At 39.1% G+C, this 15,947-nt stretch overlaps 1 protein-coding gene across 1 annotated transcript in view; it reads right to left on the bottom strand.

The window, feature by feature from the left end:
- SLC28A3 (solute carrier family 28 member 3) overlaps window positions 1–3,354 on the bottom strand; it is a 39,277-nt gene extending 35,923 nt beyond the window's left edge. The window contains exon 1 of the mRNA XM_026033788.1: window positions 3,298–3,354. Within this exon, the coding sequence (XP_025889573.1) occupies window positions 3,298–3,354 (57 nt within the window). The remainder of the gene's footprint in view (window positions 1–3,297) is intronic.
- Window positions 3,355–15,947: the final 12,593 nt, after the last annotated feature.

The following is a 15,947-nucleotide window of genomic DNA, read 5'->3' as shown; positions in this document are numbered from 1 at the left end:
AGAAGAGAAGAGAAGAGAAGAGAAGAGAAGAGAAGAGAAGAGAAGAGAAGAGAAGAGAAGAGAAGAGAAGAGAAGAGAAGAGAAGAGAAGAGAAGCTAAAAACAAGCTAGATTTATCTAAATGTAGCTTTAGGGTTGCTGTTAGTTTTGCAGGGCTTCCTGAGCAAGAAATCGTATGGACACCTACAGCAATGCTCTACCAATGCCGTCAGAGGGGTGATACCTGAATGGCACTGAAAGCAAAAGTACCTGTGGGCTATGTACACTCTTGCAGATACAGACACAATATATTGCCTTGGTGTGTGCACACTTAATATGGACAGTCTTCTTAACAGTCATGAAAGACGGAGAGCGTATCTCTTAATGATTTAGGTTCCTTAAATTTTGTCATGTGCTTAGGATAATGAGTAGAGCAAAAGTCTGAAGTCTTGGTAAGAAGCAGTGCTGAAATCTGTTGATTCTAGCCTTGGGGTAGGATCCAAAACAGGATCTTACAGCTATAAGACTTACATTTTAAGATGTAAGTTTTATAACTGCACTGAAGTGTTTTCATAGAAATGTGCTGAGAGAGGAGGGTGTGTTTGGGAAGGTTCAGTGGATTTGGGAAGTGCTAAGTATCTTCTTAAAATCAGTACAATTACTTCAATAACTCTAAGGCACCAGCTTGATTCTCCTTTTGTATTTTGGCATGTCTGGTAGTAACTGAGCTGTCTCTAACATCAGATAACAAAATCTGGAGCTGTACATTTGGGTTTTGTTGTCTGCTTTCTTTTGAGATCCCATTAAGGTGTAAATGAGGTAAGGAAGTTTCTTCCCAGTCTCTCAGATACTGGCATTACCACAAGACAATAGAACAGGACCTGCAGTTTTTGAGGCTATTCCAATGGCATCTGTGTAGCATAAAGAGTGATACGGTGCAGGATCAAGCATCAAAAAATAGAAGAAAAAAAAGAAAAAAAAGAAAAAAAAGAAAAAAAGGAAGCAATTGAAAAGCAATTGATTGCTTTAGTAGAAATTTGTGCTGTGCACAACCTCTGTGAAAAATAACTTTGAGTTATTTCTGAGAGCGTATTACAGTACATATGAAAAAAGATTTATACTTTTGCGGTGCAGTGCAAATTCTGTTGCACCATGAAGACATGTGAATGTTTAAGCATCTATATCCAATGAGAAAACTAGAAGAGTTCAAAAAGTCAAACTCTTTCTACATTAATATGAATAGGTGAAAAATCTACTACTACTTACGTATCACAATCTCTTCATCTTCTTAGGATCTCTCCATAACTGCAGGCACAATACCTCTCCTTTGTATAATAAAACTGATAAGATCCTTRGCTAGTTAGCACTGGGTTGCTTTACATAGCACCAAGTGCTGTGTTGTTTATATTGTAGAACAAGTTACCTAAGTTGGGTTTTATTTTTATTTTTATTTTTCTACTCTATGACTTTTCAATTTAATCATTAAACACCTCAGGTAAATCTGGATGTACATTTAGAGAGCAATCTCAGACAGCTATTTAAAATGAGTGAATTTCTTTCCAGAACACTCTTGTATTTAATAATTTGAGGAAGATATTTTGTCTTAGTACCTAATCTACCAGGAGAAAAAAATGCCAAATGGCACTATGCTTTGGAGGAAAAATAACAGGGTGCAGCAAAAAAACAAAAAATCATATATTTTTCATGTAACAAAAGATCAAGTATAAGAAAATGGGCAAAACTTTTTTTTTTTTTTTTCTTGTCTGTAGATTCTATACTGAAATTTATTTATTTCCTGCTGTTTATCTCTTTGGAATCATTTATTTTTTTGAGTCAGAGATAGGCTGCAAAACTCTATACATACATATTCCCTCCTAGTGTTTCTGGAAAAATAAACAAACAAACAAACAAACAAACCCCAGCAAAACAGCCTCAAGGCCCAATTCCACTCCTGGCCAGTCTCAGTGATTCAGCACTTGAATGATTTCAGAGGGGACTTAGAGGCTCTGCCACCTTTTACACTCGGCAGGAAGTGAAAAGCCTGGGTCCCTGCGCTTTGCCTAGTGCAGATGCTTAAATGCTTAAATGCTAGATGCTTTGTCAGATGCTTAAAAGACGGATGAAGTAGCATTGTATGTATTGTACGGTATATACTCCATAGAGATTGCTGGAGAGGGAGGTGATATTTAAGCTCAGACCACGCAGCAGCTTGAGCCTTGGAGCCTCTGCAGCCTGGGGTGATGCTGACGTGCTTTTCTCCTCTGCAGGGCTGTAGACAAACTTTGGGAGCTGGCTCTCCTGCCCTAGGGACCTACTTCATGGGCAGATGCAGCCTGGTTGAACKCCTATCTGATCTCCTTCCCCTCGACTGCAGGAGGCCCAAGTTGAAATTGCTTTTCTACCTGCTCTGGAGCTGCAGTGCTATGGGTGCATTCTGGTTTCTTCAAGAATGGCCTAACAAGTGGACTGTTAYGTTATCTCCAAGTTCTCTCTCTCTCTCCTTTTGAAGCTGTCCTATTTGGCACGAATTATTAACTATTACCTAGAGCAAGGATGTGACCTTATATGTCTTACCTTCTCCAAATATTCCCTAAACAGAAGATTATCAAATCAACCTCTCCTTTGTGTTTCTCTGTAGACAAATGGATACTGAATTCTTGATACAGAGTGTTTGGATATCACTCTTGTTCCATGTTATCCTGGAGGCTTAGTGTCTCCAAAGAAACCTCTGCCTCATTTAAGCAATAGCACATGTAGAAGAAAAATGACTATTTATATGACTATTTTCCTCATACAGCATTCCATATGCTCATATGACTATTTTTCTCATATTGCTAACGTACTTTTGCAAATAGAAGTCTGCTGCATAGCAATGATWTCCTGCTAAACAGAAGCACAAATTAGCAGTTCTCAGGAAAAGAAGCCACCAATACAGCTTTAGTTCGGTGCAGATAGAATAAATGGATGTGTTAGTAGCAAGACCCATCAGCCTTTGAATTATTATTGAGCCAGGAAAATTTTCAAAGATACCAATATGCTAGGCAGCAGAAATGGGCAGTAAAATGAGCCTTTTCATAAGTGTGTCAGTTGTGCTCTGTGGAGTTTTTGTATAAGAGCCTTGTACTTTGGCAGGACATCAGTGCAAAATGTGCAGGGTGCTGTAAAACATCTGTGGGTGGAGAGCAGTAATTGCTCTTTCTTTGTTCCTGTGCTGAACTACAGCATTATTCACAGTTTCTTAGCTCTTCCTTTTTCCCACCCAATAAATAAATTTAAAAAAAAAAAAAAAAAAGAAAAAAAAGAAAGGAAATGAGCTTACCTGGAAGGCCAAGTTGTGCGTTCCTGAGTAGTCATGGGCAGTTTCCTTCAGCTCCATGTGCCTGGCATGGACAGGAGGGCAGGAGATCCGAGGTGCTTGCCCAAAGCTATGTGTGGTAGGAGGCACCAGCAGAGAGCATCTGGCTAATCTGCCCACAGGATCAGTGCCTGTCACATGAGGTTTGGTTAGCTGGAGGCACACTCAGGTGGCTCCTACCTTTCCGTGGCTCCACCTGCTCTCTCCCCTGGAACAGCCCCTTTTGGCCGCAGGGAGAGGGAATTCAACATTTTCTGAGACAGGGAGGGAAGATTTCTGCATGCCCCCAAAGACAGGTGTGAGCCCAAAAGCAAACATGCATTTTGACATAAATTTTCCTGCTTCACTGTGTGGAAGGAAGTGAATAGAAAACTTCCCCACCCTGATCTTTGAGAAATCAGTAGTGTTTTTGTCTTTTTCTTTCTTTTTTTTTTTTCATCTGTTTTCAAAACACCACTTCTGGGAAATCACTGTTATACTTTTATATTTGTTATAGAAACAGCACCTACCAAGGGAAAAGAGAGGAGAAAAGAAAAAAAAAAAAAAAAAAAAAGGAGAAAAAAAGAGCACCTCACAATATCTGGATTTGATTGACATGCTGTTCATGACATAGGGTCCCTTGGTTATCTGTCCTGTAATTGTTTACCTTTAACTAGAAGGTTTTCTCCTACAGATTTTCAGGCTTGCTATTTGCAGCAGGACAAAGTTATATTCTTAGGACTGTCGACTGGATCTCTCCTAACATGTTTTCAGTTGTCTACAGATGTTAAAGCTCATTTGTAACTTCTGCTGCTTCACAGTAGTTGCTTCTGTAGCTTCCTGTAATCTCACAGAAATTAGTAAAACTATTTCTGATGCTAATGAGAGACAGAATTTGAAATAATATAATTTCTTCAAGCACTAAAAACTGAAGAAATATTCCATTTCTTTGAGAAATAGCAACAAATGTTTATGTACTCTTTGGGTTATTCAATTCAGAGATTTAAAATGTCTTATGTCTTTCTTTTTGCAGCAGGCAAAATAATGTCATATTTTAGAAATAAAGATGTGGATTTCTTGGAAATTTCTTGGAAAGTTTCTTGGAAATACAGAACAGTTATGTAAAAAATTAAGATGGTGCATCTGTTTGAGGCATACCATCATGTTTTAGTTAACATCATAAACCACATGTTTGCAGCGTATCTGCTCTGAATCTCCACATTACTATTTATTTAAAAGGAGGACAAGTTGTCTTCTGTATTGTTTCAGTAAGGAGTGTATGACTTTGAAAAACAAGATATATAATTAACAACCTTTTCTGATGCCTCAGATTTTGAAATCAACCTTTCTTTTGCTATTTATATTTGCTCTGGGAGTAATTTCTGTGGCTAATAGCTTCTCTCTGTTTGCACACTATTTGCCAGCAAGAAATAGCTTCAAGCATCTTTACCAAGTGAGGCAGAGTTGCCTGCTGATTGCTGCATAGCTCAGCTCTTTCCTCCTTTCTGCCTTCTTTCCTCCTCCTCCCTCCAGAACTGGATGTGCTTTTGCTAAAAGAGTGGGGAGGGCAGAGGAACCACTTTCAGAACCAGCCTCTTAATCCTAAAATCTCCGGTTCACCCTAGTGTAATAGGAGAATCTTCTGYGGCAGTAACTGTGACAAGCCACTATTTGCTGCTGCTGCTGCTGTTCCTGCCCCAGCAACTCATCAGATCATTTAAAAAACTTATTCTTTTCCACTGAGAAAGGTCAGAATAGTACTAATTTGATCCTTTCAGTGCAAAGATTCCCTCCTCTGAATCACATTTAACTTTAGTAAATTTATGGAATAACAAAATAAGACAAAAAGCCCATGATTCTGAATGCACTACAGAAAGTATGAAATTGGCCATTTTCCTGCAAACAAAGGCTCATGCAGCTAAACAACAGTTGGCAACCCATTTATTTATATATATATTTGACATGATCAGGCAGGATTTGACTAAATGTTTGATCCATGGTAAACCCCTTCCCATTTCAGTTCAKTTTTAAATCCTTACAGGAAGATTTTGGCTTTCAAGAAACTTTACCTGTGCAAGATAGTGCACATTGCCATGTCAATTGATAAAAAGTATGGACATCTGTTTTTTGAATCCATGTGAATCTTCCAGCTGAAAGAAGGATGTAAAAACCCTGACTCCTATTTTTCAGAATGCTTTTACAGCTTCAGACTACCATTGCTAAGCTCAAAAATTATTTGTCGTAATATTTCAGGTGACTGAGGAACTACTTCTTAGAAATAATATTAAGAAACTTGAAATTCAGCCCCAGTATTTCTGTATTAATTGCAGTCAGTAAAACTACAGTCCAGTAGAGTTCATATTGTGACCTGTTTGTCTTTTCTTAAAGGCAGTCCAGTCAGAAAGGCAATATTTATATTGTGTATAATATTCAACTGGGATTAATGCAAAATAAATATTGCTTGTTAACTGGTTTAATTCCTACTGTGACTAATATGTGAAGGAGTTTCTTTCTCACTTGAAGGCATATATATATAATATACCTCTTTTTTTTTTTGTTTTGTTTTGCTTTGTTTTTCTCTCCTTAATAACCATAAAAGATTCTGAATTGAAAGGAGGCTGCAGTTTTGYTAGCAAGCCTAAACAATTAGGAAAGAGAAATGTTTTATTGCATTGAAACAACATTCTAGAAACATTCTCACAGGAATTCTTTGGAGGAATTAAGTATCTGACATACTTTATCTAAACATACTTTTCCATATGGGCCAAGAAAAGCTTTGTTTTAGGGAAATTTCAGTTGTATATCTGTACAAATTTGCAAGCAGTTCATTGCACAATGGACTGCTGGTAATTTTCAGATGTATGACTGAAAAAAGAGTACCTTTGAGAAACAGTGTTGAAAGGTTTGTGTATTAGATAGCTTTGTTTATTAGTTTTCTTTTCTTGGGTCCTTAGACATATGGATATTATAGATATATATTTTTCTTTAGTCTTTTACATCTGTAAATTGTGAAGTGACAGAAAGTGATACTAAAGCAGTATGATACATGTTTTGCAGCCATTTTGTACAAACAAAAGGCATTGTGTACCTCACAAGCCATTGATATTGACTGATCTGTTCTTTCTTCTATGTTGTTTTGTTAAGAAGAAGAAACAAATGTCTTAATCTCTTCGGAAAATAAATTAAGTTGGTGGGGTGGGARTCAGGTCATGTTTCTGAAAACCTGAAATTAGACAGAAAAGGTAATATTTTGACCTAGAAAATCTGTAATGGACAGAGGAATTTCCACTTTGCCCTGGAAAACAGCAATGAGGAAAGCCACAAGATAACGAAYGAACAGTACAGAATGTCTCACCTTTGAGACACGATGTCTAGCTGGGCTCAAATATTTTGAATTCTTTCTTAAAGCGTGTTTTAAAGTATATTTTAAGTGTTGCTTGCTGCACAACTTCATAGTGGGATAAAATTAGCAGTATTTTCAGGATAATCTTAGTTTTGGCCAGACAGACCTTACGCAAACATGCTGCTCCCAGGATTGCAAGCTGGTGGAAGCCCCTGGGTGTCCAGGTGCCTCCTTGGCTCTGCCATGTGCTGCGGACTCTTTGGTCCATGCAAGTGCCAGCCTCTTGCCCACTGAGTCCCTGGCACAGGCTGGCTCCTGTTATAGATGAGGCCCCCCCCAGCGCTGTCACCCTTTGTATCCAGCTTACTTTAATAAAATGTAGATGAGAAATTGGCTTGCCTCATCTATAACAGCTCCAACCTCTTCCCCTGAGGTTTGTTGGATACAGTTTGGGTGATCCAGTAAGGAGCACTCCGAGAAAGCAGTGCAATTCCCTGGTTTTAGGAGTCACTATGGCAGGAGGGAGGAAGCTTCTTTCGTGATTCACTGTTACCAGAAAATTGCCCTTAGACAGAAGGCAAAGATTAATGCAGAACAACYTGGTGTTTAACAAATGCAATGACTCATGGAGGAAAGACTTCTTGGGAGGAAAGCCCCAGGGCTTTGAGGGCTATTGTGTTTTAGCATGTGACAAATACCTGTGTAAGGCTAAACAGCAGGGATTTTGCAGCAGCTGATTCTCTGACATTAGCAGCAACTTCAGGCAAGTTCAAAGAAACCACCCCAAAGGGTGTAGGCTTTCGGCATGAGGAAAAAAAAAAAGTTATATAACATCTTAATTAAGAGATGCAGCCTAAATGCAGAATAATATAATAACTTTATATAAATAACTCTGTAGCACATTCATATAATATGACAATGCAGAATGAAATTAGAAAGAAGCATAAAAGAAGGCAACAAATATTTAAATTCCACTGGAAAGAGCATTTTAAAGAATGCTAATAGGGAAATTACTTCATTAGGGTAAAAATTTTATCTATTTTCATTGATTGTATTTCAAAAATGGTTTGTCCGTCTGCAGATGGAAACCTCTGTGTGAATGCAGTTTCAAAGACAGAGAAATGCAATTAGGGTACTAAGTCTAATGCTTTTTAATGTCTTAGCAATCTAAAATATCCTGACCTGTGGATAGTATTTGGATCATCTTATCTTATCTTATCTGAGTGAGGTAAAAAATAAGGCCATTGATTATCTGGCATTTGAAGAGTTTCTTCTAACCTTTAGAATATGTAATATAGAAATATTGAGTATTTATTGAATCACAGAATCAAGCATAAAAAATCGGCCTTGCACTTCTGATATATCTGGATCACTCAACTTTTGCATAACTGTCATGACTTTCCAGTGTCATCAAATACATTTTTTTCCCTGTAGTTAGTGTCAAGGGCTATGACTGAGAGGGCTCCGGGCATATCCAGAGTGCTTAGACATGGGATCTTCCCACCTGGTCTCTGCGTGGCTGTGCCAGATTAAAGGACTGTCCCCCGCATCTTGCTTGATAATAAAAACTGGCTAATTGGTACAGGGTCCATCCATGGGGTGGCTTCCTTACGGTGCCAGGAGTTGCCTTGGCAGGTCCTGCAGTGCATGGCCTGTGGACAGCTGCTGTGGGCACGTGGAGGTGTGTTGATTAACACCCAGGCTGCAGGAGCTGCGGGAGCCTGAGGACTCCCCCGGGCAGCTCCTCTTGCAAAGGAAAGAGCTGGCGAAATTTGCATAGATAAAATACGCTAAGCAGTTGTGAGAAACTGTTCCTGCATATGTAGGAATGGTCACGTAGGACAGTCTTTTGTAGATAGTTAAGACAGTTAAGATATCTTTTGTATGTAGTTTAAAACAGCCAGGAGCAGTGGATCCTACGTGCACAGGTTGAATTACCCTGGTAGGACCCAGGAGGATACTTAGAAACCTAGCAGGACTCCTAGGGCTGTCCAAATTCACTACAGATGCAGTTTGAGGAGCCTCATCTGATCCAGTTGATCCAGCTGAAGGAAGAAGCTATTCCAGAACATTTGCAATGGAGATTCCTTTACCACCTGGAGACTGACAAACAATCTTATTTGAAAGTTTTGATTTGCCTCATAAAATCGTTGTCCTATGCAGGAGATTCCGCCCACCCCCTTTTCTTTTTTTTTCTTTTTTTTTTTTTTTTTAATTAGCACTATGTGTGAGTATGTAGCTGTAGGAGTTCTCCTCCCAACTGGTTTTTTATTTTTGCTCTTATTAACTATTTCTAAATTTTATAATTGGTTGCAGAATCTGGCACGATTCCATTCTATTCATTCACATAAATGTTTCATAAATGTTTCAATGTTTGCATTAGATTGCATGTTCCTGTTCTGAGCCAAACAATGATGCTCAGCAACTTCCTGAAGTGCTTTCAACATAGCAAAATGGAGGTGTCAGTGTCCCGTTCTGAACTCTCAAAACAGAATAATCTCATGGGTCATCTCAGCTGATCCTCAAGGAGCACAACTGAAAAAGAGAGGAATCTGTGATYACAGAAAGCTGAAGAATCTAAATGTCCTGAAAGCAGTTAACTGACCTGCTCCTGCTACCAGGAGAAGATATGCAAATATTATTGGTATTTACATTCTTTTTATGTGATTACTGAGTTCTTGACACACTTAATGATTCTTGAGTCCTGAAATACATGAGTATGTTGATAAGGAGAAACCWTTATGGGCCAGTGGGAATCCTTGCCTGTTGGTGAATGAACAGACCATCACARAAAGCTATGAACTTACATCTCTTACATGGTAAATGAGCTGTTGATATTACTGGGATCCAAAGCAATTTAGGAGGAGTATGAGCATATGCCACTTGAAGAGGTTCCTTGAAGAGACACTCAATACACAGGCAACAAACCTCACTCCTGAAAAACTTCCCCTTCCCCTTCCTGTTTCCTTCTCTCCACTGGGAAGTCAATTTATTGAAATACTTGATCATCCTGAAGCCTCTCATGGCATATTTCATACTCACTTTTTTTTTTTTTTTTTTTTTTTTTAAGACGGCATTATTGACCACATATTGAGTTGACTTAAAACATGCTTCAGAAGAGAAAATAATTCCCTGGCCTGTGAAATACAACACCATCCACGCACAATGTGCCCTGAGTTTGAATTCTGGGGCATTTTTTAAAATGCTGTTACGTGGAGACCAGAGGGGCACTAGATAATCTATTTTAAATGTTCATTAAATTTTTAAAATTTCCATTTAGAAGTTCTGCCCCTTTCTTGTAGCTGAGGATGAGGAGGAGGTGAGGAGGCCAGTGGTGGCTTAGCACCACTATTAACACAGTTATCAATCTGGTATGTGTAAGGGGCAGCCTGGCCTAAAGAAAAGTTTGGAATAACTCTAGGTGGCGCACGACAGAAGTCTGGATCTGGTTGGATAGCTCAAATAAAAATAATGGCTAGGTTAGAGATCATTCACACCCTGTGGCATCCTGGCAGGACCCCATTATGCGCCCATTCCATGTGCTCGCAGAGGTCTCTTTCTCTGGGAAACAGCAAAAACTTTCACAACACCAAACCTGTCAGTCTCTTGAGATTAAAAAAGATGTATTCCAAACAGAGCTTAGTGTGATGTGACATCCTTCCTCCTGATAAAGAAATTATATTAGCTTCAAGAGACAAACAGCTACAGCTTGCCTGTCAGGGCCAAGGATTTACTTAAGAATGTGGAAGTGGATTGGACATCCCGTATCGTAATAATCACCCAAGTGATTACTCTTTCAATGAGTATATCACTTGTTCCCACAGCTAATCTGTTCATGTGTAGCTTAGATTTGCTGTTTTTTGAACTTGTCATTTTTCTGCGCTTCAAAAATTCCAGAGCCTGTGTTGCTACTTGCTCTTTCAGCTAAATATTTGCTGACCTAGTAGACTTTTAAATTTGTTAAATATACAGCTTGCCAAGGCAACTTAATCATAAAATGGAACATGCAAAAAAAAAAAAAAAAAAAAAAAAAGCCCTGAAGAGATCTTTCTTTTTCTTTTTTTTTTTTTTTCCTCATATTTTACCCTAATGGACAAAACCAGCATCATCTATTCCACTGTCATCATACTACACATGCAATTTTTTCTGCCAGGGTTTTCAATGAGAGAGCTCCCCCTAGCAGATTTGTTCCACTTAGCCCAAAGGATTATGGACACATGATACTCTTGTGGAAGAAATTAGAAACCAGATATTATTGCATTAGAAACATCAACCACTCATTCTTTTTGAATGGACAAATCTCCAGTGTTCTCTAATTTTCATCTCCCTTGTCCTCACCCAGTTCCTCCTGTAGATATCAGAACAGGCTGCAACTCCTTTGCATGTATGTCTTTAAGGTCCATGTATTTGGGCCTGCATGAGGCTGYTTTGGTGCTTGAGGCTTGCTGGTGAATAGATGGGATAAGAATGTTTGGAGGATTAGAAAAGGAAGGACATCAGGGTAAAGAAAGTTAGACTCAAACCCATGGGAGCTCTGGTGCCAAACCTGAATTTCACAGTGAAGTAGGATAGGCATATTTGATAAGGAGAAGAGATGTTCAAAAGAAACACCTAGAGAAAAAAAATACAGGCAGATTAAAAAGTCAAAAAAATGAGTAAAAAGCAGAAAGGAATTGTAATCATATATATGAGCAAGATGTTCTAGTTAAATATGAACTGGTGTAGAATGAGATAAAAGATGCTGCGTGCCAGAAAAGCAGTAAGTGCCCCTTGAAATGCAAATTGCACATACCAAAAAAAAAAAAAAAAAAAGGAAAAAAAAAAAAGAAAATGATACAGCTCTTCTACAGGCATTGAAAAAGTACTTGCTTGTTTCTTTTCCACTCTCACTTTCAGCTGTGGCCTTTGCCACATGAACAAATCACGCACTGACCCCCTCTGAAGCTGCTCGTTGTGATCCACGTAGAATCTCTGTGCCAGAGAAAACTGACTCTTTAGGCCACACATAACCAGTAAGCTAAATACATAACACAGCTGCTTCTGACTGACTATCCAGCTCCTCTAGGGGCAGCTCTAATTGTTTGTGATGGATTATTCATTTTACACAGCTTTACACTTAAGTACTTTAAAGCATATTTGAAAATTCCACTGGAAGCAAATTACCCTGCAGAGTTGCCCTGCACCAGCTGGAGACGAGATTAATTGTTAGGCAGCACCAAACCACAGTATGCAGGAATCATATTACTGTCCTAGCCGTGATTGATGTGGAGAAGCATTAAAGGTCAGGTGCCCTTTGTCCCACTCTCTCTCCCTCTTTTTTTTTTTTTTTTTTTTTTTCTTTTCTCAGTGGAAACAAACTCCAATACATTATCTCATTCTCTGCAGAGAAGTAGAGTTCACTGGCAGCAGAAACGCAGTTTGGCTGGACCATATTCCAGCCAGGCCATGCAAGAAATGATATCAGAGCAGGAAGCCTCTGTTTATGCTAAAGTTACTATGTGAGTAAATGCTGGTCCTCTGAGCTGTTTCTGGGGATTAAGAAGTGAATCCTGACATCTGTACTCCTATTGTTTGTACCTGATTATTTCTATGAATTCCCTAATTTCTTGAATGYATAATAGAACAAAAATATTTGAGCCGTGCATGTGGAAGGACACACTGCCTGGCATACATCTGGATCTGCATTTTTTGTGAGGAGTAACAGTTCCACATGGACAATAGTGCCAGTTTCCCCTCCTACGTGGGGACAGGCAGGACTGGGACAGGCAGCAGRTCACCACTTGGGCAGGTGTCCCCACAACCAGCAGTTCCTGTGTCACCATAAGGATTTCTAGCCCAGCTAACGCTCCTAGGTATTACYGCAATGTTGATCCCTTAACCTGTACGGAATAGTCTAAACCACCCTAAAAATAAAACTACTTGCTCAGTCTCCTGAATCACCTCATTTGGAAACACCATGTTGATTATCTTTCTATGGGCTTTTAGTCTTCACTTTCCATCCTTAACTGTATTCCAGGTATTTAATCTATGAACTTATTCCTGCTATGCTTTCATCTAGATTGCCTCATTTAATTAAGCTTCTACTTCAATTTTCTATTTAATTTATTGCAGTTTTTCTCTCTATTTCCTTGCCTTTTCTAATCTCACTTTGCTGTTTCTTTCAGCTCTATCTCTGTCTCTTATCTTCCCATTTGCTCTGATGTGCTCTGATGGAACAGTTGCCTAATTTCTGTCCACAGGCAGGTCTCTCTGACCCTTCAAATCTCTCTTAAGACTTTAACCAGTCATCTTTCCTTCCACTTATATTTTTCTGTTTTTTCTTTCCTAACTGACATTTGCTTTTTCCACTCTGCTCCCGTGTAACTTTGACTTAAGCTGTCTAGCTGTTTATAGTGTAATGCATAACACGTCCAGAGGACATATTCTATTTGGTAATGCAAGCCATGCTTTATACATTTATACATTATACATACTTTACACACAATAACATATAAAAATGCAAACATAATTATGAACAAGAGGCAGACATCTGGATGTTTACTATTACAAGCTCGATTTAAAGAATACTAGAAAAAGGTCATCTAAGGTCTTTCTTTTTCAAAGAAAATCACAGATTTTGAAAAGAACATATAGGCTCAGTCATATTTGTTTGAAATGGCCCGTGGTTTCCAAAGTTATGGAGGGGAAGGTGTTTCACATCCAGACAGCCAGTGGGATGAACCAGCTGGCACAGTTACCGTCTTCCTTGTCGTAGTAAGTAGGCAGAAATAAATTATTATAAATTATTTAGTATTAATTATTATTAATTATTATTAATTATTATTAATTATTATTAATTATTATTAATTATTATTAATTATTATCAGCAGGAGCTGACCCAGGCCTTTGGGACAGGTTGTGCCTGGGGCTATAAGTTGCCTGGAGGCTCCTTCCAGCGTTGCACTGTGGCTGGGCATCGCCTGTGGAGTGGGTCCTTGAAGGATGCCCCCTTTGCTGGGAAGTAGCATGTCCAGACCTAGAGAGGTGCTGGGCAGCATCACATAGCTTGGAGTGTGCTCCTGAAGCCCTCATCAGCATGCCCAAGGGATGAGTCAAGTGAAAGGGCTTAAATTTTATTTGGGGACACATGAGGAAATGGAAAAAGGTACAGTAGGAGATTGAAGTCCCTGTCCTGGTGATGGTTAAATCTTTTGCAGTATCTGATAGATTCATTGCCTGGAAATGTGACCTTAACTATTTGACCTTATACCACACAGGTTTTTGTATTAAAATCTTTGACAGATTTCTACTGTCTATGATCCTCCACTGCTGCTTGGAGCTGCAGTTGGAAGAGTTTGAACTCAGCTGCAAACTGATCTATTGGGCACTGGATGGCAGTATTTGCACTAGGTTTTTGTACAAATCTCTCCATCAGTTCTGTGGAAAGCTGTGAGCATATCTGGCTGGAGGAGAGAAAGAGCAGTATGCACAGGAAGGAGGAGAAGGACAGTAAATAGGATTTAGTCTTATTTTTGTTTCCTCAGCCCTAAGACCACAGTGATGAAGAAATTTTTTCTATAAATATTTGATTTTCCTGATTTTTTCTGTTGCCTTTCTCTCTCATGTTTTTTTAATTACCTTATCTGCTCAATCTCAGGATATTACCTAAACAATTATTTGAAAACTATCGTAGTGCAGTCAGTGGTGTCAGTCCGGTTTATATTATTAAGGGTTCTGATTGTGACAGCATCAGTCTCTTGTCCTTCTTGCCTTCAAGGGGCCATGAAGCTCCAGCTGTGGCTGAGGCTATTTGCAGCACACTGGTGCAGCACCACATCCCACACAGGTTTGTAGGCGACACTGAACCCCAATGCTGTGGCCCACTACTGCTGACACCTTTGGACGTGTGTATCTGTGGTGTGGTGTTGTGCACCTGACCAAAGTCATCCCCTGTTAATCCCCCACCCAAGCAGTGGGGCAAGATGCTGCTTTTGGTAGTTGGCAGGTGCCTCGTTCAATACAAGGACTGAGGCCAGGAAAAACACATAAAGCATGTTGGCACATGTATCCCAATATATTTATTCACTCCCTTCTACACTCTGAGACTCGTTGGCTGTAGCACATTTTCAGCTCTACCCTATCATCGGATCAGATTTGTGGAAATGCTTATTTTTTGCAAATGTGAACAGCAGATGCAAGCGTTTGTGATACAAATAAAATCTACATTCTATCATGCATGCTGGTACATATGAGGCATTTCATTTCTTCTGGATAGATACTTTCCATCCTTATACAATCAGCTTTTTGTAGTTCATTGGATTTTTTTCAGAATTCTGCTTTCRTCTTTCCTGTTTGCTTTGGAGAAAAACATTTATTTCTTAGTATCACTCAATGGTTTTCATAGCCTTGGGTGTTCATTAAAATCATATTAAAATATGGCTTTCCTGAAGACCATCACAACTCTTTAAACTTCTTAAAAAAAACAAAGAGAATAAAAGAAAATCACTAAAGAAAAGCCCCAGTCTACATCAAATGTTAAGGTATATTCTCAGCTAATGCAAATCAATATGGCTTTAATAGACTCATGATTATTATTGCTAGCTGTGGATCCAATCCATGGAGTAATTAATTTAGGGACAAAGCCTAGTGTTGCAAGGTGCAAAGAGAATTATCACATCTCGTTGAGTCACCTTACCACTTGCTTTCATCTGAAAAACTGAGAAGAGATATTTCTTCTTTTCACTATGGAAAGATTTCACCCTCTGCTTTTTGCAATTGATGTCTTTATCCAGCTGAATTATTCCTCTGTCCCTTTGAAATGCTCCGTAATAAATTAATAATTTATGCTAAGTGAAGCAACACTACTGGGAGTTGAGCTGATCAAAATTCAGAAGTTGTGGGGCTCGCCGAAAACATTTGCTGAAATGACTTTGGCTCCAAGAGATATCAAGATGTGTATGTGTGCGTGCSTGCGTGGGGAGAGAGGAGAACTTGGGCCCCTTTCTCTCTCCCAGAGGAGTAAGTGGCAACAACAGGATTTCAGAAGCCAGCAGTGCTCAGAGGAGCCCAGCTCAGCAACAGAATGGAACCTCCCATCCATGGAAATTTTTAAGAATGTTCAGTTTTGGAAGGCTGAAAGGATTTTAATGTTTTTCAGAAGCGATTGAACAATTACTAAAGGTGTAGCTTTTATTTATTTAATTTTAATTTTGATTTTATTTTTTACTTCCTTTCGGGAAAGCAGATTCCGAGCCTCTTAAGTTAGCTGTGTCTGTCCGAGGGAGGAGGTTGTCTGTCCCCAAACCTGTGACAG

The sequence above is a fragment of the Nothoprocta perdicaria genome, unplaced genomic scaffold (assembly GCF_003342845.1).
Source record: "Nothoprocta perdicaria isolate Ctin4 unplaced genomic scaffold, notPer1 scaffold_133, whole genome shotgun sequence".
NCBI classification, from domain to species: Eukaryota; Metazoa; Chordata; class Aves; order Tinamiformes; family Tinamidae; genus Nothoprocta; species Nothoprocta perdicaria.
This window is presented reverse-complemented; position numbering and strand designations above follow the sequence as displayed.